Source organism: Pan troglodytes, chromosome 15, assembly GCF_028858775.2.
Source record: "Pan troglodytes isolate AG18354 chromosome 15, NHGRI_mPanTro3-v2.0_pri, whole genome shotgun sequence".
In the NCBI taxonomy this organism is placed as follows: Eukaryota; Metazoa; Chordata; class Mammalia; order Primates; family Hominidae; genus Pan; species Pan troglodytes.
The window spans coordinates 37,405,773-37,430,720 of record NC_072413.2 but is presented as its reverse complement, the minus strand read 5'-3'; the positions used below and the strand labels follow the sequence as shown (position 1 = coordinate 37,430,720).

At 43.0% G+C, this 24,948-nt stretch overlaps 2 protein-coding genes across 5 annotated transcripts in view; one reads left to right on the top strand and one right to left on the bottom strand.

Moving 5' to 3' along the window:
* Window positions 1-6,335: 6,335 nt before the first annotated feature.
* Window positions 6,336-14,446, bottom strand: PNN (pinin, desmosome associated protein). The gene is made up of 9 exons (XM_001147812.8): window positions 13,889-14,446; window positions 13,124-13,195; window positions 12,678-12,746; window positions 11,787-11,859; window positions 11,584-11,678; window positions 11,355-11,430; window positions 10,031-10,186; window positions 9,815-9,953; window positions 6,336-8,782 (listed from the first exon to the last, which is right to left on the bottom strand). The coding sequence occupies exons 1-9, from the start codon at window positions 13,999-14,001 to the stop codon at window positions 7,416-7,418; spliced, it is 2,160 nt and encodes a 719-aa protein (XP_001147812.4). The 5' UTR covers window positions 14,002-14,446; the 3' UTR covers window positions 6,336-7,415.
* A 3,681-nt stretch (window positions 14,447-18,127) lies between these two features.
* The window catches only part of TRAPPC6B (trafficking protein particle complex subunit 6B), a 30,849-nt gene continuing 24,028 nt past the window's right edge, over window positions 18,128-24,948 (top strand). The window contains exon 1 of one of the 4 annotated variants that reach the window (XM_509918.8): window positions 18,128-19,272. In XM_509918.8, coding sequence (XP_509918.2) covers window positions 19,192-19,272 — 81 coding nt within the window. In that variant the 5' untranslated portion in view covers window positions 18,128-19,191. Of the gene's footprint in view, window positions 19,273-21,236; window positions 21,330-24,948 lie in introns of those variants that run through there. The other 3 variants (XM_003952480.5, XM_063792864.1, XM_063792865.1) reach the window with 3 other exon arrangements.

Below are 24,948 nucleotides of genomic sequence, written 5' to 3'. Positions count from 1 at the left end.
GCAGGGCCCAATAGCAACTCTCAACAAATTTTAAGTGATTGAAACTATACAGAGAATGCTCTTTAATGAAAGTGGAATTAAGCCAGAAATAGATAATAAAAAGATAATTAGAAATTCCCATACATTTGGGATTTGGTTTTCAAAAGTTTTATTATGATGTGCCCATGTGGTTTTTTTAAAAATTACTTATTTTTTTGAGATCCGGTCTCATTCTGTCACCCAGGCTGGAGTGCAGTGGCACAATCACAGCTCACCACAGCCTCAACCTCCCAGGCTCAGGTGATCCTCCCACCTCCATCTCCGGAGTAGCTAGGACTACAGGTGCCCGCCACCATGCCCAGCTAATTTTTGTATTCTTTGTAGAGGCAGGTTTCGCCATGTTGCCCAGGCTGGTCTTGAACCCCTGGGGCTCAAGTGATCTGCCCACCTCAGCCCCTCAAAGTGCTAGGATCACAGGCATGTGATTCACCACACTTGGCCAGTTGTGGTTTTATATTGAGAAATAAAAATAAAATTCTAAGTCCCCAACTGAATAGACCCCCTCTTAGCCAAGGGGACCCCAAAGAAACCTGGGAAACAGTTCATAGCTATGACGGGATGAGAGGTCCAACATGCCTCATTATACCTACTCCTTCACCAAATGCCATTAGGCTTTCCTCCCCAAGGGCTAACCAGAAAGCAGCCCTTTCAAGACTCCACATTGATAATGTCGATTACTAGCTTATCTCCCCAGGGAGAGAACAAAGACAAGATTAATCAGTCCTTCACCTCTCTGCTTCCTCTATTCCTATTTCTTCAAATGTTCACCTTACCTTATGTAAAATGTAGATTTACTGGGCACTAACTAAAGTCTCATAAGTCTGCAATCATTCAACTCACTGCCACCCTCACCCTCCTCAGACTTTTAAAGGAAAATGTATAAATACTAAACCTCCCGAGAACCTCTTTGGAAAAAAATAGGCACAGATACATCCGTGAAACAAGTTTTTACAAGTTTTTTTTTCCACCGGGCATGCCCACAAGCTAGCTCAATAAACCTCGATGACTAAGACTTAGGTCTCAGTCACTTATTTTGGTTGTCGATATTTATCCAAGTTGGGTTCAAGACCATAGGCTTGTTGTGTTTCTCCTGTTGTAGCAAATCCTCAGCCATTTTCATTGACTATTACCTCTCTGAATTACTTTACCATTTTCCTCCCTTGCATACACTGCTCCAGCCACAAGGGCTCTTTACTGTTTATTGAAAGGACCAGTCTTGTTATTCCTTTGCTTGGAATTCTCTTCCCTCATATCCAAATGGCTTGCGTCTTTACCTATCTGATCTCTAAACATCACCTCAGCGAGGCACTGTGACCATCCTACCGAAAACTGCAAAGCCATCCCACTTCAGAACTCCTAATCTTCCTTCCCTACTTCCTCTCTGTAACATTTATCACTCTCATTTGGCCCTTTTCTGTCCCTCCTGCAAATGTAGGCTCTATGCAGGCAGAAACTTTTGTTTTGTTCACTGTTGTAACTCAGTAATGAGAACAGTACCTAGAATACAACATATGCTCAAGAGCTATTAAATAGCTTTTCTTTATTCTTCCAGGTCACTTCACCTGCAAAGCCTTCCCTCAATTATCACATCATTTGCATGAGAATAGCATTTTGTAGTTTTTTTTTTTTTTTTTGAGACGGATTCTCACTCTGTTGCCCAGACTGGAGTGTGGTGACACAATCTCGGCTCACTGCAACCTCCACCTCCCAGGTTCAAGTGATTCTCCTGCCTTACCCTCCCAAGTAGCTGGGACTACAGGCATGTGCCACCACACCAGGCTAATTTTTCTATTTTTGTAGAGACAGGGTTTTGCCATGTTGGCCAGGCTGGTCTCAAACTCCTGACCTCAGGTGATCTGCCTGCCTCAGCCTCCCAAAGCACTGGGATTACAGGCGTGAGCCATCACACCAAGCCTAGCATAGCCTAGCATTTTGCATTTCTAACACAAAGGTCAGCAGCCTTGAACATACTGCTCTGTGGGTATGTACCTATAAACAGAAGCACATACACAGGGCTGTGAGAACAAAGGCCCAACAGGCATTAACAGAAAACTTAAATTTGAAGGGTGCATTTACTTTGTGGCCCATTCCCCACTCACCCCTATTTCACTCTGGAGCACCAGGGGATACTGAATTCCACAATAAAAGATCACTCCTTATAGTTAACGTGCTGGCTGTCAAAAAGCAAATTTTTGGAAAGGTCAGGATTGCCTGATGTAGAGTCCAGAACATCACAAATGGCAGGTCTTAATACAGAAAACTAGACGAAAGGATTGTGATTTGAGGGAGGGGTATCTGGATGAAAACGAAGTCTGAGAGTATGAAAGGCAACTAAATTCACATAAATAAGAAATTAGAAGAGAAACAAAAGCCCTTTGTAATCTTCATTATATAATCTCGGTTCCTAGATAACTTTGTTCTTCATCCATCAAAACAGAGATATATAACATACTTAAAGAGGTAACACTAGTTCACTAAGACAACAAAGATTCTTAAAAGGGTTGGGCTGTATCTGAAATCTCCAAAAAGGCTGAGTAATTTGACAAAGAGCCCTAAATAATTTTGATTCCTCCATACTCCTTTTCAGATCTACTATGTACAAGGAGCACTCTGGTCACCCTTTAGCTGCACAGCACACAAAATATTTACAAAAAATGTCACAGAAACTGTTGTTTCCATTATTTGGAAGAAAACGAGGACAAATTTCAGGATGTGACTTGGCTCATTGTTTCAAACATATTTGGATGTGCTGAAAGAGAGGAAAGAAAGTGGGAAAGAGAGACCAAGCCACTTAACACCAAAGATTTTTTTTTTTTTGATGGAGTCTCGCTCTGTCCCAGGCTGGAGTGCAGTGGTGCAATCTCGGCTCACTGCAACCTCCGCCTCCCGGGTTCACGCCATTCTCCTGCCTCAGCCTCCCAAGTAGCTGGGACTACAGGTGCCCACCACCACGCCTGGCTAAATTTTTTTATTTTCAGTAGAGACGGGGTTTTCACCATGTTAGCCAGGATGGTCTTGATCTCCTGACCTCATGATCAGGGGCCCGCCTCAGCCTCCCAAAGTGCTGGGATTACAGGCATGAGCCACCGTGCCCGGCCAACACCAAAGATTTGGGGACAGTCATGGCAAGGAGTGGCAGCTATTACAAATTTGAATAGGGTAGTCAACTGGCCATGGAAAGTGGAGTTGCAGGCATTTGAGTATCATAACTTTTTTTAGTATAATTATTTAAGTTCCTTTTTTGAAAAGATTGGCTGGACATGGTAGCTCACACCTGTAATCTTAGCACTTAGGATGACCAAAATGGGAGGATCGCTTAAGCTCAGGAATTCGAGACCAGCCTGGGCAACAGGGCAAGACCCTCATCTCTATTAAAAAAAAGGAAGAAAAAAAAAAAGTCATGCTAGCTGAGACAAAGACAGGCGTAAGAAAAACATTCTCAGATACCTCTTGTTTATTTTTACCAAGTTTTAGTCTCTACCCTGCTGGCTTACTAGAGTAGTGGTATTGAATCAAATACATAGCACATTTACTGGGCTATGTGATTTAATAGCATTCATTTTAACCTCAAAAAGGGAAAATGGGTTGGATTTGTCCAGTTGGATTTCAGAAGATATTTTAAAGTTTGACTAGTCATAAAAATTCTTACATAATATTGGCCATAAAAGAAATTGTTTATGTACTTTAAACCCACATCTTAATGACTGACTCTAATAGCATTGGCCCATGTAATCACTACTCTCTTTCCTTTTGAATTTATGTCAATACATTATTGGTGTGGTGGCTTTTGCTTTGCCCAAATTACCTGAGTAATCATGTGAGTCGTTATCATTCTACAGATAGTGTGTAGAAGGACCCTAGATTGGAAATACAGCTCATTGAAGTTCAAACTCTTTATTTTGGTGGTTACCCAAACCTTGGTATCTTAAAAGATGTTTCCTTAATAGCCCCTTAGACATCTCTGCCAATTGTTTTTTTTAGACAGTCTGTCACCAGTACGGAGTGCAGTGGCGCCATCAAAGCTCACTATAACCTCAAACTCCTGGGTTCAAGCAATCCTCCCACCTCAGCCCCCGAAGTAGCTAGAACTACAGGTACACACATGGCTAAATTTTTCTATTTTTTGTAGAGATAGATTCTTGCTGATGCCCAAGTCAGTCTTGAACTCCTGGCTTCAAGCCATCCATCCTCTACCCTCAGCCTCCCAAATTGCTGGGATTACAGGTGTGAGCCATAGCACCCAGCCTGTCTTTCCTAATACAGCTCTAAACTCATTTCAGTCCTAACTCGCCATCTCTATCCCCTTTCAGCTCCTAAGTTTTCCATAAACACTATTTGGGTTTTTTTGTTATTTTTTAGACAGGGTCTCACTCTGTCACCCAGGCTGGAGTGCGGTAGTGTGATCATAGCTACTTCGCCTCAACCTCCTGGGCTCAAGCAATCCTCCTGTCTCAGCCTCCAGAGTAGCTGGGACTCAGGCTCATGCCACCACAATCGGGTAGTTTTTCTTTTCGTAGACAGGTTTTTGCCATGTTGCCGAGGTTGGTCTCCAGCTCCTGGGCTCAAGCAATCTTCCCACCTCAGCCTCCCAAAGTGTTGGGAATTACAGGCCACTGCACTCAACCATAAACACTAGTTTGTAATCTCCAGTAGGAAGACCACTGCGTGTTAGCCGGGTGCCGTGGCTCATGCCTGTAATCCCAGCACTTTGGGAGGCCAAGGCAGGCGGATCACGATGTCAGGAGTTCGAGACCAGTCTGGCCAGCACAGTGAAACCCCCAACTCTACTAAAAATGCAAAAAAAAAAAAAAAAAAAAAAAAATTAGCCAGGTGTGGTGGTATGCGCCTGTAATCCCAGCTACTCGGAAGGCTGAGGCAGAATTGCGTGAACCTGGGAGGCGGAGGTTGCAGTGAGCCGAGATCTGCACTCCAGCCTGGGTGACAGAACGAGACTCCATCTCAAAAAAAAAAAAAAAAAAAGACTACTGCATGTCTTTTCCCCCTGGGAAACTGTCATTACTTTTACATTCTTATTCCTTGTGTCTCTTCAAGTGCAATTCCATGGTTCTCTGAACATTAAGTTCCATAAAATTTTAGTTCAAGGATAAAGCACTGATCGGAAACAAAAAAATCTAAAATCTTGTATTTAAAAAATTAAACCTTCCAACCTAAAAATGAATACCACTTAAAAATGTTAGTACAATCTGTTATTAAAATTCCTGTGCTTACTTCAGCAGCACATACTAAAATTGGAACACAGACCAAGAGTGGTGGCTCACGCCTATAATCCCAGCACTTTCAGAGGCCAAGGCAGGAGTAACGCTTGAGCCCAGGAGTTCGAGACCAGCCTGGGCAACATAGTGAGATCCTGTCTCTACAAAAAATAAAAAATTAACTGGGAATGGTGGTGCACACCTGTAGTCCCAGGTACTTGGTAGGCTGAGGTGGGAGGATCCCTTGAACCCAGGAGGTCGAGGCTGCAGTCAGATGGTTTGTGCCACTGCACTCCAGCCTGGGTGACAGACTAAGACCCTGTCTCCGAGAGGAAAAAAAAAAAAAAAAAAAAAGATTAAAATGGCCCCTGCACAAGGATGACATGCAAATTCATCAAGCATTCCATATAAGAAAAATTCCTTTCACATACTATGATCAGTAGCACTTAACTGAAATTATTGAAAATTACTTTCCCCTCAAGCATTCATTATACCCCCATTACTACCCCTCCTATAGTAGAGCTTCAAGCCAATACTAGCCTTTTCTATAAGCAACATGAATATTGTTCAGATTTTCCAGGTACAAATCAGTAGACAAAACTTAATTTGTACAAAGGATTTTAGTGCATACAAACTGTCATCAAATAAGGTGCTTTTTAACCAGGTTAAATTTTATGATCATCCCTTTAATTCACTATTTACCAACCTCTTTCCTGCCAGGGCACACAGGAAATGAAACATTTTGCTGGATAAGCCACAGATGAAGGTACTAGTGGTGGAACTGCCTCATGGATACAGATTGCTGTGCAAAGCTCTATGCATTTACTGTTTTAATAATTACTCCAATAAAAGGATTTTAAAAAAGAGATCTTTTAACACATCCACTTACACAAGTGAGTTATATACACACAAAAACTAACTGGAAATACTTCTTCACATTTTCACTGTAACCATTTACTTGTCAAGGGAAGGCAAAATGAATATTCAAAGTCAAGGCTAAAGCTACAGTGTTAAACTCAAAGAAGGCTGCAATTTAAGTGCTCTCTTGTATAAAGCATCAGAAAGTTAATACAAGTACTAGTCTTAAGCAGTCACACAAGTCTAAGCCACATTTATTTGCACATGTATAGTAATGGCCAACAGATACTCCAAGTTCATACAAATTTGTAAAACAACAAAGTTAATAATCACTTGGTACACTTGTGTGTTATCTTGCTTACATATTAAAACCTAGATGAACTTCCTTCATTTTGTGGACTTCCATACAATACTTCCTTAAACAAAATTCTTGAAAACACATATCAGCATGTTTAAGTTAGAGCCAACACAAAGTTAAGACAAGACACAAACTCAAAAACCAAGTTTGAAAGATACTTTTCTACCTCCCTCCCCTAGAAAGAAGTGATTTTCTTTAACAGATGTATATCACACAAGTAACCATGAAGACAAAAGAATGATGCTCCCATCATCAGGAAGAAAATGCCAACCAGATCATACTGTTTAGTTATCTACCGAACATATGGTTAAAATATGAGAAACGGGGGAAAATGCTTAGATTAAAATAACGAGAGAGAACAGAAAATAGCAAATGATTTTAAAGAGAACTGTTCCCCCTCAAAGCTGCAAAGCTCTGACTCTGACAACTAAAAATTGTCCGAGGCAAATAAAAACGAGGAAACCTTCAAAAACATTCTAATCACGTGCAGTATCTAGTGTTAAAAGCTGAAAATGATAAAGAGGATATTATACAAGTGTCAACGAGGACATCCCAAAAATAATGAAATAAACACACATTTATTTCTACAAAAGCAATGTATGATACAGAATTAGAAGGGAACAGACTTAAAGATTTGCCTATTAAAATATACAGATTCTTACTGAAGAGTATAGGATATTTAAAAAAGATGACAAGGGATGTTAATCTTTTTTTATTATTATCATTTTTACATATTTTGGAACCTCACATAATTTTGATAAATAACTCTTACAAAATTATGCAAAAAGTACAAGAATGTCTGGTAAACAAACAGTCTGTATTTTCCAAAAAGATTTTTTACAACATGCAATTCTTAAGGCAGCATCCTCTTTACAAGGAAAGGTAATCCTTTTATATCAAGAAATCTTCTGCTGCAAAGAATGGCTAAGAAAGCCTGGCTTCTTCCATTAACGCCTTTTGTCTTTCCTGTCTGATTTTCGGTCTCTTTCACTTCTTGAAGATCTTTTGCCTGATCGACTACTCTCTGATATAGACCTCTTTCTGTCGGACCGGGAATTCTTATCCTTTGATCCTTTTGTATCTCTACTACTACCACCTTTTGAAGATTTGTGACTTCTTTCTAGTCCTGAAGTATCCCTTCTCTTCCGATCCACGCTCCTTCTGTGCTTTCTATCTCTATTATGTCCCCGGCCCCTACTCCGACTTCTACTCTCACTACTACTACTAGTGCTACTGCTACTATCTCTGCTGCTGCTGCCACTTGTACTGGAGCTGCTACTGGAACTACTGCGACTGCTACTACTTCCACTGCTGGAACTACTTCCACTGCTGCTACTGGTTGAACTGCTACTAGAACTGCTACTGCTACTGCTTCGACTTCTACTCTTGCTTGTTTTATTTCTAGCTCGACCTCTACTTCTACTCCTAGTTTTGGTTTTGCTCTTGCTCTCTGGATGTACTGTCAAGACTGGCTCTACTGGTACCTCAGTGAGTTTTACAGACTCTACAGGAAAATCCTTCCTCTCAGGTAGTAAATGCCCTTGCTCCTGAGTAACTTGGGGTGTTGGCTGTAAAACAGCTAATGACAAATCCTCAGGCTGAGAGGGAGGCTGGGACTGGAGTACTGGTTGGGACTGGGATTGAAGCTGAAGCTGGGGCTGATGCTGGGGCTGAGGCTGAGGCTGAGCCACAGGCTCAGGTTGGGGCTCAGATTCTTTTTCTTCTTTTTCCTCAGACTCCTTTTCCATGTCTAAAGCACTGACATTCTCTTTCCCAGGAGAAAGGGATTTACATTCTTTATCTGGCTCAATTTCAAATTCCATTTCTGGTTCCAATTCTTTGCTAGCTTCATTTTCTGAAGGTTCTACACTTTCAACTCGATTAGTTTCCATTACCTCCTGGTCAGCAATTACATGTTTGACATTCTCAACCATCTCTAGCACATCCATAACTTCTTCAGGCTGACTATCCTGCTGCTTCTCACTTTCCCTTACCTCAGTTTCCTCCTCCATCTTAACCTCCATTTCCTGTTTTTGTTCTTCCTCCTCCTGTTCTTTCTCTGCATCACTATGAACAATCGCTATTTCCTTTTCCTCTTCCTCTCCTGCTTCCTCTATTTCTACATCATTGTGCTGATTACCTGTCTCCTCCAACTCTTCCTCTCGCTGAGCCACCTTACCCTCTTCTTGTTCCGCCTTCTGTTCTTCATTACGCACCACCTGATGCTCTTTTTCCTTCATTGATTGTCTTCTAGGCCTAGCCTCCATTTTATTTATTTGTTCTGCAAATTCGATGCGTCTACCTTCAAATAAAGCTAAAGAATAAAAATTTACATGTGTAAAATTTACCCATTAAGAAAATTCAAAGCCACAATTTTATAACTGGTCACAAACTGTCATTAAGCTTCATCTGAATTTGTTTTTGTAAAGTTATGACAAAAGATTATGGCAATTAAGTAACCACAAACTGACATAAAATTATAAAAGCAAAGATCCATGGGAAATCTACATACTAGAAATTGTGGCAGACAGAACTAGACATTTTCTAACTGATAAAGAAGAAAACAGATCAATCTTTATGTCTGATGAAAAATAAAACTTCTGTAAAACAGAACCAGTTTTGGCATAAAATCATATATATTAATTTTTCTGATCCCAAAGAGATAAATCATCATCTTAGCAGTGTCTATCCTTCCATGTGTTTTCCATCTAGAAACTGAGTTGGTTTTCACATGTCTTATTAGCATTTTATCAGAATAATAGCATGCAAAAAAAAAGTAATTTTACACAAATGCTTAAGGAATACAGATGCATAAGCACTGTCCATAACTTTCACATTAAACTCCATCATGATACAAATATTCCTATACTACAAACTCACCAGCATCTCAGAATGTATCTTTTTTTTTTTTTTGAGATGGAGTCTAGCTCTGTTGCCCAGGCTGGAGTTCAGTGGCGCAATCTAGGCTCACTGCAACTTCCGCCTCCCAGGTTCAAGTGATTCTCCTGCCTCAGCCTGCCAAGTAGCTGGAATTACAGATGCCCACCACCATGCCCAGCTAATTTTTTTTGTATTTTTAGTAGAGACTAAAGACGGGGTTTCACCGTGTTAGCCGGGATGGTCTCTATCTCCTGACCTCATGATCCGCCTGCCTCAGCCTCCCAAAGTGCTGGGATTACAGGCGTGAGCCACCACGCCCGGCCTAGAATATATCTTATTTTTAAAAAAAAAGCAAACACAGCAAACCAATCACTGAATCATAATTATTTTAGAAAACAAACGTGTGCATATGAACATATTACCTTACCCACTATGAACAATTCAATGGACCTCTTCGCATACTTACCGTTCATTTTTCTCTGTGACTCTTCTATTAGTTTTTGGGTAGCTGGACACATTCTTCCAGGAATATAAAACAAATGGGGCTTTGTCTTAGTTCTTATATATTTAATTATTTTGGCATTATGTTCATTCCATTCTTCTTGCTAAAGAAAAGGTAAAAGGTCAGTGCTTTTGTAAACTCAAAGGATTACCAATCTTAGAACTCCAAATTACCACTCACCAGCTGCGCAAGCTCAACTTTCTGTTCCAAAAGCCGCAGTTCTGTCTGTTTAGCACGCCTCTCTTCAAACAGTTCTCTCCTTTCATTTTCAACCTGCTTTCTCTCTTCTTCTGCCTGAACTTCAAGTTTTTGTTCAATTTCCTGGCGCCGCTTTTGCTAAAAGTTAAGTAGCCTGCTTTAATACTTATGTGTTGAAATAGTTACAAGCAAAGGTATATATGATTTCAGTTCAATTATGATAAAAAGTTATTACACATACTAATTATGTGAAACATTAGAGGCAGGTAGATCATCTGAAGTCAGAAGCCAACACCATCTCTACTAAAAATACAAAAAAATTAACAGGGCGTGGTTGCACGCACCTATAATCCCAGCTACTTGGGAGGCCGAAGCAGGAGAATCACTTGAACCCCAGAGGCAGAGGTTGCAGTGAGCTGAGATCACACCACTGCACTCCAGCCTGGGCAAGAAGAGCCAAACTCCATCTCAATTTTTTTTTTTTTTTTTTTTTTTTTTTTTTACTATGTAAAGGTATCTGCAGGCCGGGCACAGTGGCTCACACCTGTCATCCCAGCACTCTGGGAGGCTGAGGTGGGTGGATTGCTTTGAGCTCAGACCAGCCTGGGCAACATGATAAAACCCCATCTCTACAAAAAAAAAAAGAAAAAGAAAAAAAAAGGTATCTGCATATGCTTCACATTTTTTCTTTTTTTGAGATGGAGTTTTGTGCCTGTTGCCCAGGCTGGGGTGCAATAGTGTGATCTTGGCTCATTGCAACCTCACCTCCAGGGTTCAAGTGATTCTCTTGCCTCCACCTCCCAAATAGCTGGGATTACAGGCGCATGCCACCACAGGCGGCTAATTTTGTATTTTTAGTAAAGACAGGGTTTCACTATGTTGGCCAGACTGGTCTCGAAAAACTCCTGACCTCAGGTGATCCACCTGCCTCAGCCTCCCAAAGTGCTGGGATTACAGGCATGAGCCACTGCACCTGGCCGCTTCACATTTTCAATTCAGGATACCAACTAACTAGAACTTAGCACTTGGTACTGACTGTAATTTGTGTTTAAGGAAATGGAGACTTGAGGCTTTTTTTTCACATATCTAAATTTCAAGGCTATTAGCTATGATATCAACAACTGTTATATTCCAACACAATGTTTAAGTAAAGCTGTTCTATAAAAAGTTAAACCAAGTTTTTACTTGGCTTTGTTTCAGGTTTACAGTTAGGTCTTAAAAGAGCTTTAAGGCTTTTTAAAAAAAACATTCATCTACTACTTCGATAACTTAAATATATGATGCAAAACAAAACTTGGATAAATACCCTTTCAGTAGCAACAGTGGATTCTTGTTTAAATTTTTGAAGGGTACCCATCAACAAGCCAAATATTCGCCGGTTCCTAAAGAACAGAATAAGAAAATTTACTGTCAACAGGATCCATTTCATTCAAACCCATCATTTTCTAAGAAATACTACAGGACGCTTGAACAATCCCTTGATTTTCCTTATAACTGCATTATTTCACTAGAGTTTTTTTCCCCCAGGGAAATACCTTTGCTTTCCCTTTTCATCCATATTTTGATCCTGGATAAGGTCTCTACGTGTGCGCTCTTTGGAGGTAGCTACAACTGAAGACTGCAATGCTGGCTGCAGAAAAAGAAAATCTCAGTAATTTAACTAGCATATGAGTGGTGTGCTTTTAAATGTAGTAAAGTGAAGGTACTACATTCATTTAAGTTCTTTCAATCTCAATACCTTTTTAACATCATCATCCTCCGGGTCGCTTTCCTGGCGTGATTCTCTTCTGGTCCGACGCTCCCCACCCAGCCTGTCATAGAAAATATTAATTTTTTTGAGACAGGGTTTCACTATACCACTCAGGCTGAAGTGCAGTGGTGCCACCACGGTTCACGGCAGCCTCGACCTCCCAGGCTCAAGTGATCCTCCTGCCTCATCCTCCCAAGCAGCTGGGACTACAGGCGTGAGCCAGCATGCCTGGGTAACTTTTTTGTACTTTTTGTAGGGATGTGATTTCACCATGTACCTAGCTGTTCTCCAACTCCTGGGCTCAAGCGATCTGCTGGTCTTGGCTTCCCAAAGTGCTGGGATTACAGGGATGAGCCACTGTGCCTGGCCAAAAATTAATTTAAATGACCACTGAGGTATTTATGTAACTGCACACCAAGGGCAAATGCCCTCTCCTCTAGGACTCGTTTCCAGAAGCTTTGTTCTATCAAGTCTCCATCCCATTTTATTCTTTCCTCCAGCAGAGAAAGGATACTACCATGCGTGAACTAACGCCCAAACCAATTTTGCTCTCCTGTATTTTCTAAGTATTTCAAACTGGTTAAGTTTTTCAAGTACAAGTCAGAAAAAATGGTACTAATTGACAATTTTTCCAATTTTACTCTTCACATGACCTTTATTTGGATAAAATTTAGGTTATCATGAGTGCAGAACTGCGTTTTGAGGGAACTGATAGTCAACTGTTCAGTCAAATACCAAGAGAACTTGGGGGGGGGGGCGGGGAGTGGCATACTACTCAATTTTAATATTGCTGAAACAGAATTATTGTTAATAAATATTTATATTTGTGTGGTACCTCAGAAACTAAAGAAGCCTTCAGGAATCTTTTTTTAAACCTACCTACTGACTGCCCCTTCAAGGTCTCTCTGTTTGGCTGGGGGTCCTCCTCCACTATCTGAGAATCCACGCCTGAAATTTAAAATGTTCAACATAAAACACTTGAAATACAAGATAAATGGTATTTCCATTTGACAAGAGAATATGGTTAAACTTTCAAAAATCTTTCCAACTAAAGTAGCCTTAAACGGGTATTCATTCCAAAATGCTTTTATAGTGTTACTTTATAAGAATTAAGTTCACTCAAAATTGGTACACTTAATATATTCTTCAACCTCCAGTTTTTCAGGATAACTATATTTATACAGAAATCTAGTCTATTACAACATTAAACAAAACAAAGACGACAAACACTGGGTTATTGATTTTATCACAGGTTTTGTTCAAACCAACATATTTAGTAAAGTACCAGTAGTTTCAGCATGAGTAAAGTCCAAAGGAAATCTTACCTCAGTAATAAACTACCACGTCCTCTACCTCCACCAGGACCAGAAAGGGCCAGCAATCTGGCTTGGATGGGCCTGTAAAAGATTTACAAATCAGTGCAAGATCATACGTAGACACACACAGTCGCACCCAAATACTTTCAGAGATGTGGATCATAAGGAGAAAAAAATCACAAAAGTTCCAAAAAGATAGTTTCAAATAAATCTAAATGTCTGAAACAGGACAGGAAGTACTATTTCATTTAACTTCCTCGTTTCTCCAAGACCTGTGTCACAGAAATTATATTCACCTCGATGCCCCCACACATTAACAAGCCTGGATCAGGTCCCCATCCCGCCATCCCCGAGGAGGCTGCACGTGGACAAGAGGCTGGGGTAAGGCGGCGTGTTGCGTCCCGGCAGGGTCTCGGGGCCAGCACCGGGCCGGGTGTCCGCCGGAGCGGGAAGGGGCTTTGTGCTGCAGTTCCGGGCCTGCAGGGCCGAGAGCGGGAATCAGCAGTCCGGGTCTTCTCACAGGCCAAGAAACCATGCCGGCGCACCCAGGCCTCGCTCTCCTTCCTCAGGGACCTGAGACCAGCGCTCTACGGTGGGGGCCTGGGGCCTCTCCACCTCGGCGACAACAGGGTTTTACCCGCCGCCCCGCGAACAGGCCTCGAGGTTCCAGTCTTCTTAAGGCTGGCCGCCCTCCCCGCCCCCAATTCACCCCGACCTGAGGGCTGCCTCTCCGAGCTCCGAGTTCCGAGTTCCGAGTTCCCGTTAGGCCCTTACCTCACGTCATTCGGATCCCGCCCGGTGAGCTTGCGAATATTCTCATCCACGTTCTTAAGACTCTCTTTGGCCTTTTCCAGCTGCTCCTGCAAAGTTCTCACTGCGACCGCCATCTTCTCCCTGCGGCAGGCTTGAGACTGCTTTACAGGCCGAGCCGGGCTATGCCGCGCCGCCGAGGCGCGAAAGGACTGACAGCCGGGCTCAGCCAATGACGATGAGCGTTGTCTTCCGGCCTCAACCACTCAGCGACCGGAAGGGGGAAGAACCTGCAGCCTTTGTGACTCTGAGCCAATGAAAAGTCAGCCAGGCAGTCACCTCCCTCCCCAGTTAGCTGCGGGTGCCTGGATCCCGCTGCTAGCGCAGAGTCGGGGCGGGTTTCACAATCCCTGAGTTCTCGGAGACTTAGGCTCGCGAGTCTGCAGTTCTGGCAAGGAGAGCGCGGAGTTTTCTAGGCCTTTTAACCTATGATGTAATGTGCCTTACACCGTTTTAACGTGATCACATCAGAGTGGGACTTAGCCAAGCCTCCTTTTCTTCCTTACCCTCACCTTGGTTAATGATTTAATTAGGAAAGGGCGCGGCTATTCTGTTGGTGCGCATGCTCAGAGAGGGGGTGGGCGCGTGCTTTCCTCTATTAGGTTAGTTTTTTTTTTTCATACGGAGTCTCGCTCTGTCGCCCAGGCTGGAGTGCAGTGGCACCATCTCGGCTCACTGCAACCTCCTCCTCCCGGTTTCAAGCGATTCTCCTGCCTCAGCCTCCTGAGTACCTGGAACTACAGGCGCGCGCCAACACGCCTGGCTAATTTTTGTATTATTAGAGACCGGATTCCACCATGTTGGGCAGGCTGGTCTCGAACTCCTGACCTCAGGTGATTCGCCTGCCTCGACCTCCCAGGGTGCTGGGATTACAGGCGTGAGCCACCACGCCCAGCCTGATTAGGTTAAAGTGAGCAGAGGGAAGACAAAAATGAAAACTAGTAAAAGTCATTAATCATAATGGCTAACGTTTGTTAGGGGTTGATCTTGTTCCCGACCCTCTGAAACCGTCTACATGCCTTATTTCTCACAAACTGAAAGTGTGGATAAAATGCCTGTTATTACTGATAAGGAAATTGAGACCGGAGATAATATAACTGTCCTTTGGTCACGCCAGTTGAGAATCAGTCTCTGATTAGACGCTGAGCATCTATACTAGAGAAAAGAAAGCAATGGCGAGACAGACAGGCAGTCATGGTTGAGTTAGCCTCTTCACCTGGCCTAGAGCTGGTTAAGACCAGACCTAAGGGAGCGGCCCTGTTGTTAGTGGTGTCTGTGTGTGTTGTCCCGCTTCTGGTTCTGCCCTACCTGCACTGCCAATGTAGGAACTAGTTTTGTTCTATAAATATATATACAAATTGAAGCTCAGAAAACATTTTTTCACAGGCCAGGCACCGTGGCTCACGCCCGTAATCCCAGCACTTAGGGAGGCTGAGGCAGGTGGATCACTTGAGGCCAGGAGTTGGAGACCAGCCTGGCCAACATGGTGAAACCCCGCCTTTACTAAAAATACAAAAATTAGCTGGGAGTGGTGGTGTACGCCTGTAATCCCAGCTACTCGGGAGCCCGGGATGCGGAGGTTGCAGTGAGCCGAGATTGCACCACTGCACTCTAGCCTGTGCGACAGAGTGAGACTCCGTCCCAAACAAACAAAAAAAAACAAAACACGTTCCCACAGAAACAATGCTTTAAATAATCTCAGCCAGGCATCTATCTTCCTTGTACAAAGCCTTAGTGGGCCCAGTGTATTAATTAACTCAAGCTACCACTTTAATCCAGCAATCTTTTAGAGCTTCCATTGTGTATCAGCAGTAAGCTAGGGTTTGAAAATAAAGCCTAGAACAAGATAGTTGTGATTCCTGCTTCTGTGGGGTTTGTAGGCTTCCAAAGGAGCAATGATCATTCATTAGTTCAACAAATACTGAGGGCCCACTATGTGCCAGGTGCTATTCTAGGCACTTGGGTATATCAGTGTACAATAAAGATCTCTGCGCAAGTCCAGTGGATTGTGCCTGTAATCCCAGATACTTGGGAGACTGAGGTGGGAGAATCGCTACAGCCCAGGAGTTAAGACCAGCCTGGGCAACATAGCAACAATCCTGTCTCTAAAAATAAAAATTTAAAAAATTGTACTGGAGAGGCTGAGGCGGGATGATTGTTTGAGTCCAGGAGTTTGAGACTGCAGTGAGCTGTCATCACACCACTGCATTCTAGCCTGGGCAGCAGTGAGACTCTGTCTCAAAAATAAATAAATAAATAAATTGTATAGCATGTTAGAAAGCGGGAAGTACTATAGGAGAAAAAAATGTAGAGATGAATAATGGGGATGAAGATTGACAATTATTTAATTCTGATTGTGAGCATACTTAGCCTCATTGATCTTATTACAGGTCTGTGTACAACCTTAGGCAGTACCTGAGGCATGAGAGTGTGATAATAGTAGAGCGTATTCAGCAAGTGTAAGAATGTTTGCATGTATGGTCGGCCCAGTAATCCCAGGATTTTGGGAGGCCTTGGTGGGCGGATCACTTGAGGTTGGGAGTTCGAGACCAGCCTGGCCAACATGATGAAACCCTGTCTCTACTAAAAATACAAAATTAGTCCTGCATGGTGGCAAGTGCCTGTAGTCTCAGCTGCTTGGAAGGCTGAGGCAGAATTGCTTGAGCCCGGGAGGTGGAGGTTGCATGCAGTGAGCCAAGATCATGCCACTGCACTCTGGCCTGGGCAACAGTGAGACTCTGTCTCAAACAAAACAAAACACACACAGCTGGGCACAGTGGCTCAAGTCTGTAATCCCAGCACTTTGGGAGGCCGAGGCAGGCGGATCACCTGAGGTCACGAGTTCGAGATCAGCCTGACCAACACGGAGAAACCCCGTCTCTACTAACAATACAAAATTAGCTGGGCGTGGTGGTGCATGCCTGTAATCCCACCTACTCAGGAAGCTGAGGCAGGAGAATCACTTGAACCCGGGAGGAGGGGTTGCAGTGAGCTGAGATAGTGCCATTGCACTCCAGCCTGGGCAACAAGAGCAAAACTCTGTCTCAAAACACACACACACACACACACACATACACACTCACTGTCCTTGCTTCCATAGGATCTATTCCTAGGAGCCTTGGCAATTTAACTTTATGGAGAAGGATAAGTAGGATGCTGTGTTCAATAGTTAGTAGGTCCTCATTAAATAAGTTTCCTTTCTATCCAGAAACGTACTTTAAAAGCCTCATGTTATTGTGGTTGGAGAAGTCAACTTTGATAAATTGGCCATTTACTTACTTTTTGACTTGTGTGGTGGACTTGGACTCCTTTTTCTTGATGGTAGTGATGAGGGCAAGAATGTCATCTAGACATAAAGGACCTGATTTCGCATAAGGGAAAATTTAGTGCTGGAAAAATTAAGATTACCATGGCAAAATACTCTCCAAAATTACACAATTTAGTGTTTTCAAAGGCTTAAGTGGAGCTTTTATGCTGGATTTATGTGATGAATGGAATAAATTGATTCAAACATTAGAAGGGACATGCTTAAAAAAAAAAACCTACCACAATTAAAATTTTGGAACATGATCTTAAATTCCTGTGAAAGGGCATGAAGAGTTTGTGTGTGTGTGTGTGTGTTTCGTTTTTTGAGACGAAGTCTTGCTCTGTCGCCCAGGCTGGAGTGCAGTGGCACAATTTCTGCTCGCTGCAACCTCTGCCTCCCAGGTTCAAGTGATTCTCCTGCCTCAGCCCTCCGAGTAGCTGGGTTTACAGGCCCCACGCCCGGCTAATTTTTGTATTTTTAGTGGAGACGGGTTTTCACCATGTTGGCCAGGCTGCTCTCAAAACTCATGACCTCGTGATCCCCCCCACCCCCCGTGCCTCGGCCTCCCAAAGTGCTGGATTTTACAGGCATGAGCCACCTTGCGGTATGTTAATTTGGGGGAAAACAACAGGGACAATTGGGGAAAAATTTTGTTTTGTGAATTACCAATGGAAGAACTAATCACAGGCTAAGCAACATGCTTACGGTTGAATTTGCCAAATTTAAGACGTACATACTATGATGTAGCATGTGTATTTATTTGCACATGCAATGGGACAATTCCTACAGTTGTCTCACACTGCTGTAGATTATTAGCAACTCCATCCTGCAGTGACATCGCTTTTCTGAATTCTATAGCACTTTTCACCTAATCCTCTGATTAGTCTGTATTTACCGGTTCAAGTGTATCTTGTTTTTCGTTTGCTCCACTTCCCTTGTCCCTTGCACCCCACTAACAAGAAAATTCCTGGTGGTCAAAATGGCTCTAATTCTTTTTGTATACCCGGGCTTAATTCAATAGGAATTGGGATAACTTTTCAGTATTTAAAAAATTTGCACTGTGAAAACGTATATTTTAAACTCTTTCTACAACTTTTCATATTTGAAGAACATATGGCAGGAAGTGGATGCTTTTGATGAAGCCAAAAGAATTTTTTTAACTTCTATTGCTAATTAACAAGGAGGTGGCCGCGGGAGCTCTTTTTTTTTTTTTTTTTTTTTGAGACGGAGTTTCACTCTTGTTGCCCAGGCTGGAGTGCAGTGGCGCGATCTCAGCTCACCGCAACCTCCGCCTCCCGAGTTCAAGCGATTCTCCTGCCTCAGACTCCCGAGTAGCTGGGATTACAGGCATGCACCACCAGGCCCCGCTAATTTTGTACTTATAGTAGAGACGGGGTTTCTCAGGCTGGTCCGAACTTCTGACCTCATGTGATCCACCGGCCTCCGCCACCCAAAGTGCTGGGATTACAAGCGTGAGCCACCGCGCCCGGGCCAGGCGGGAGCTTTAGGTCTTATTTTATCTTGCTCTGCCCCCGACATCGTGGTGAGAGGGGAACCTTCCTCATATCTGGGCGCTGGCCTCTCCGGGCTTGGGAGAGAGGAACTCAGTGATCATAGAGCTGGCCGAATGCCGGGGTAGAGGGGACCGGAAGTTGTTTTTTTCGCCCCCGCCCAGCTGCCGGATCGCATCTCAGCTGGTTGGCTTTGGTTAGAGCTCCCGTCAGACTTTCGTTCGGCCCTAGGATTTGGTAGCCCCGAAGTGTGGGCTCTCTCCAGTACCAGACTCATTTCAGTACCAGCCTTTGGGAAGTCGTGTGAATACCTCGGTCTCTTAGCCACAGGGACAGAATGGCGGCCTGACGGAGCCGCGGCGCCGGCGAAGTCGCTGAGGCGCGAGCTGGAACCCCCAGACCAGCTCAAACGGGAGCCAAAACTCGAAGCTTGGAAGAATTAGCAGGAAATGGCGGATGAGGCGTTGTTTTTGCTTCTCCATAACGAGATGGTGTCTGGAGTGTACAAGTCCGCGGAGCAGGGGGAGGTGGTGAGTGCTGCCACACGCCCTTGAGGTCCTTTTGCGGTGACACACCTTGTTTCCCCTCAGTGCTTTCCTTCAACCCCTGTCCCATCGCCACCCGACGCCTCCCGAGGTGTACACAAAATGGTCCACCTCCAGGAGTCCTAAACCCTAGAACCTGTCAGTTGTCTCCTTTGAACCGTCATCTTTCATCGTTTTCTCTTTCGTATCTTCTTCTATTTGATTCCTTTTTGTCTATTCCCGTACGTTTGTCTTCCACGCCACAGATTTTGGTACTTTTAGTGTTGTCCCTGCCATTATTTACGAGAGGGTTAACTGCAGAGCCTACTTAGTTTTGCTGGCACTTCCAGCACTTGAGCCATGCACTGGACAGACCTGTGCCAACCTGAGAAGCCTGTCCCTCCTTCCTCATTCCTAATGCTCAGTAGAACTCCACACAACTTGAGACCTGAAGCCTAATGAAGGTTGAGTTTGCAAGGGAAAGTTTGCAGGCGTTAGGATAATTAGGGAACATAATTTAAATTAATTATTTCAGAAAGTATTTATTTAGTGCCCTTATGTCAGAGCGATTTCTAGGTGCCAGGGATATAGTAGTGAATGAAACAATGGCCCCATCCTTGTAGAGATTATTTTTTTAAATCTGATTTAATCCGAAATGTGATAGTATGTAGCGCTTACTTCTAATATGTGGGAGTCCTTATTCAATCATTGTGGGCCTGTCACTGCTGACACTGCTAGATAAATAAAATAATACTCCTGCCTCACAGTATTTAGGGAATAGTGATTTAATGAATAGTTAACACTGAGTATTGGCTGGTAGAATCATGGAGTTGTAACGGATTTTAGAAATACTCCAAACTCATGCTCAAGTCAGGAGCCCTTTCTTTAATGCTATTGATAAAAAATGAGTGGAGAGTGGGGATAGGAAATGTATCCTAGGCAAAGATAAAGTGGTAGAGGTATGAAAGAGTGGTGGATTTAAATACACTTAAGCATTTCTTTGGACTAGACTGAATAGAGAGTGAGAAGAATTGAGAGGTGAAGTTAGAAAGCTTTGTGTAATTAAAGAATTCGGATCTTTTCGAGGGAATATTTTTAAGGAAGGGAATGATGTGGACCATTTGCATTTTAGAAAAGTAATCCAGTGTTTGGGCTAGAGAGGGAAGATTCTTGTAGGGGGAAAATCCTTTATTACGGGAGTCACTGCAGGAGGAGATGAAGATCTGAATTAAGACAGGGATAGTGAGAAAAGGAGATAACAGATTTGAAAGTTAGAAAGTGGAATTCTGTAGGCCTTGTTTAAGGATGGGAGTGGGAGTTGAAAATTATCGTCAGGTTTTCAGCTTGAGCAGCTGGGTTGGATGGTGGTACTATTAATCAGAAAAGGGAATAAAGGAGAAGAAAAAAATAAAGAGGTAAGATAATGAGTTATTTCGGGGCAGGTTGAACTTTTGAGGTGCCTGTATGACATCCAAAAAAAGGTACTGCCAGTTTGCACAAGAAGGATAGGCAGGATACATTTGGAAGGTTATTGGAAATGAAGCGAATTCTATTCTTATTCAAATGACCCATCTATAATAGAGATTTTTTTCAAGTCACAAACTTCTGACTTTATTATTGACCTCAAGATTTACTGTTTGTGCAAAGCTAGCCTTCCTTTTCCCTCTAGAACAGTTAACACACCCCTTTTACTTTTTTGTCATAACCCCCGATCCCCCCAAACCACTTGCGTATTCAGTTCTCTTCATTCTCCCCTCCCTTCTTACCTTTCCTCTTCTCTCTCTCTTTTTTTTTTTTTTAGATGGAGTTTTGCTCTTGTCTCCCAGGCTGGAGTGCAGTGGTGTGATCTCAGCTCACTGCAGCCTCCGCCTCTTGGGTTCAAGCGATTCTCCTGCTTCAGCCTCCTGAGTATCTGGAATTACAGGTGCTGGCCACCATGCCTGACTAATTTTTTTGTATTTTTAGTAGAGACGGAGTTTCACCCTGTTGACCAGGCTGTTCTTGAACTTCTGACCTCAGGTGATCTGCCCGCCTTGGCCTCCCAAAGTGCTGGGATTACAAGCGTAAGCCACTGCGCCTGGCCCTTTTCTGACTCTTGTCTAGAATAATATTTTTCTTCTTTTTAAAATATCTTTTTTTTTTCCAGTGGGTTAATCCTAAATAAAATGAACAGAGCTGTTCTACTCAGGCCTGATAATTTTAAGAGATGGACTAACATACAAGAGAAAGGAAGTTCATAGTTTTGAATCATTTAAGCTAAAAATAACTTTCTTTTTCTACTGCAGTGTATTTATGATGGGGGGGAAAATTGAAAGTACATAATAAGCAAAAATTATATAAATAACAGTTATGTGGTAGTCTTCATAATCAGAACCCATACTGAAATACGGGTATATAAGGGTTCACATTAGTGTCCATACTTTGAGTGTGCTTGAAATTTTTCATCATGAAAAATGTAAAAGATACATAATCCTGTCATCCAGAGGTGATTTTTAGAGATTTTTTTCAGACATAAAAAGATCTGTAAAAACTATGTTGTTTATGTCTGAAAAGACCTATAAAATCCATTTCTTGCTGACAGGATTATGTGTCTTTTTTTTGTTTTTGTTATGGAAAGTTTTTTTAAATGAAATAAAGTTTTATAAATTTTCAGTATAGCAAAATAAACTTCCATAAGACTTGAGGTGAGATAAAAGAAAGAAACAGTGTTCTAACCCTCCAAATCAAGGTTTTTCAAACTATGCTTAAAGAGGAATTCTCTTAAAATGGACTAATTGGGCATTTCTCAATTTACGGTGAATGGATTTTGAAAGGCTAATGGATAAAATGTTCTCAAGTTGAATTTTTCTTAAAAATTTGGTGCCTACTCAAAAGTGCATGAACAAGTAGCAAAATTAAGTAGTAGGGCTTAATTCAAAAGCTCATGTGATCATAGGATTTGAGAGTGTCTGCATATAAGCATATTGTAACTGCCCAGTGGGTTCTTCTTCCCCACTGCCCAGGTAGAGCTGATCTATCAAGACAGGAGAATTGCAATAAGGAGTTTATGTAGAGCTGCTAAATGGGAGAGCAGAGTTTTATTATTGCTCAAATTAGCCTCCCCAAACATGCAGAGTCTAGGGTTTATCAAGGATAGTTTGGTAGGCTGGGGGCTGGGGAATGGGTGCTCCTGGTTGGTTGGGGATGCAGTTACAGAGGTGGGGGCCAGAGGACCAGTTGGAGTCATCCGAAATGCAAAAGTCTGAAAAGACATCTCAAAAGGCCTTTTTTAGGTTCTACAATAGTGATATTATTTACAGGAGTAATTGGGGAAGTTACAAATCTGTGACTTCCAGAATAATGTCTGGTTATCATTTAACTACCTACATTTTAGCAGAATTCAGACCCCTCTCATAAGCCTAACCTTATAGTCTTTCATTAGTTTTGCAAAGGTGATTTAGTTTCGGGAAGGGCTATTATCATTCTTGCTTTAAGCTTACACTATAAACTAAATTTCTCCCAAAGTTAGCTTGGGCTGCATCCAGAAATGACCAAGGGCAGCTTGGAGGTTAAAGGCAAGATGGAGTTGATTAGGTGAGATCTCTTTTACAGTCATGGTTTTCTTACTGTTACAATCTTTGCAAAGGTGGTTTCAATAGTTCCTGCTAATAAATATGTTCCTAGGTGATTCTACGGAGAGCAGATTATTCCAAAAAGAGCATCATGATTTACAGACACTTATTCTAGCTGAACTTGTTTTTTTTTTTTTTTTTAAGAGACAAGTCTCTGGGTTAGTGTGGTGGCTCACACCTGTAAATCCCGGCACTTTGGAAGGCTGAGATGGGAGAATTACTTGAGCCCAGGAGTTGGAGACCAACCTGGGCAACATAGTGAAACAGTGTCTCTATTTAAAAAAAAAAAAAAAAGAGGCTGGACACGGTGGCTCAGGCCTGTAATCCTAGCACTTTGGGAGGCCAAGGCAGGCAGGTCACAAGGACAGGAGTTCCAGGCCAGCCTGGCCAACATGGTGAAACTCCATCTCTACTAAAAATACAAAAAATAGCTGGGTGTGGTGGTGCACGCCTGTAGTCCCAGCTACTCGGGAGGCTGAGGCAGAAGAATCACTTGAACCCAGGAGGCGGAGGTTGCATTGAGCCGAGATTGTGTCACAGCACTCCAACCTGGGCGACAGAGCAAGACTCAGTCTCAAAAAAAAAGAGAGAGAGAGACAATGTCTTGCTCTGTCATGCAGGCTGAAATGCAGTGTTGGGACTTTGGCTCACTGCAGCCTTGACCTCCTGGGCTTAAGTGATCCTCCCACATCAGCCTCTCGAATAGCTAGGGCTATGGGCATGCTACCATGTCCAGCTAATTAAAAAAATTTTTTTTGTAGAAACAGAGTCTTGCTATGTTGCTCAGGCTGGTCTCAGACTCCTAGTCTCAAGTGACCCTCCTGCCTCAGCCTCCTACAGTGCTGGGATTATAGGCATGAGCACTGTGCCTGGCCTCATCCTAAGCATGTTTGAGAAGAAGTGTGGAGAATAGCAGAAAAACCGAAGATAGTGATACGTACAGTAATAGATGTATGTACAGAATTTTACGACAGCATAGGGCCTAAGGAAGTTTCAGGGAAGGCATCTGGGAGAATGTAATACTTGAGCAGAATTTAAAGAATGTGAATGCCGGGCGCGGTGGCTCACGCTTGTAACCCAGCACTTTGGGAGGCCGAGGCGGGCGGATCACAAGGTCAGGAGATCGAGACCGTCCTGGCTAACATGGTGAAACCCCATCTCTACTAAAAATACAAAAAATTAGCCGGGCGTGGTGGCGGTTGCCTGTAGTCCCAGCTACTCAGGAGGCTGAGGCAGGAGAATGGCGTGAACCTGGGAGGCAGAGCTTGCAGTGAGCCGAGATCACGCCACTACACTCCAGCCTGGGCAACTGAGCGAGACTCCGTCTCAAAAAAAAAAAAAAAGAATGTGAAGTCTAGGGAATAGCACATACAAAGGCAGGGAGACAGAAGAGAACATGGCACTCTGGAGTTGCTGCAGAAATTTCAGAGTGGTAAAAGGGAAGGATGTTTGTGAATTTGGTTAACTAGCCAGGAGTCTTTAAGGAAAGGACATACCATGATGCCATGCCAAGGAGTTTGGACTTTATTTTTTGTTTGTTTGTTGGTTTGTTTTGAGACAGGATCTCACTCTGTTGCCCGGTCTAGAGTGCAGTGGCTAGATATTGGCTCACTGCAACCTCTGCCTCCTGCACTCAAGCCATCCTCCTACCTCAGCCTCCCAAGTAGCTGGGACTATAGGTGCATGCCACCATGTTCACCTAATTTTTGTAATTTTTTTAGAGATGAGGTTTCACTATGTTGCCCAGGCTGCCCTCGAACTCCTAAGCTCAAGCAATCCTTGGCCTCCCAATGTACTGGGATTTACAGGCATGAGTCACTACATCAGGCCTGGACTTTATTTTGAAGAAAGGGGAGCGGGTGCTGAAATTCCAGTAGAGAATAACATGATTTTTTTTTTAGACAGAGTTTCACTGTTATTGCCCAGGCTGGAATGCAATGGGGTGACCTTGGCTCACTGCAACCTCCGCCTCCTGGGTTCAAGCAATTCTCCTGCCTCAGCCTCCCGAGTAGCTGGAATTACAGGCATGCGCCACCATGCCCAGCTAATGTTTTATGTTTTTAGTAGAGAT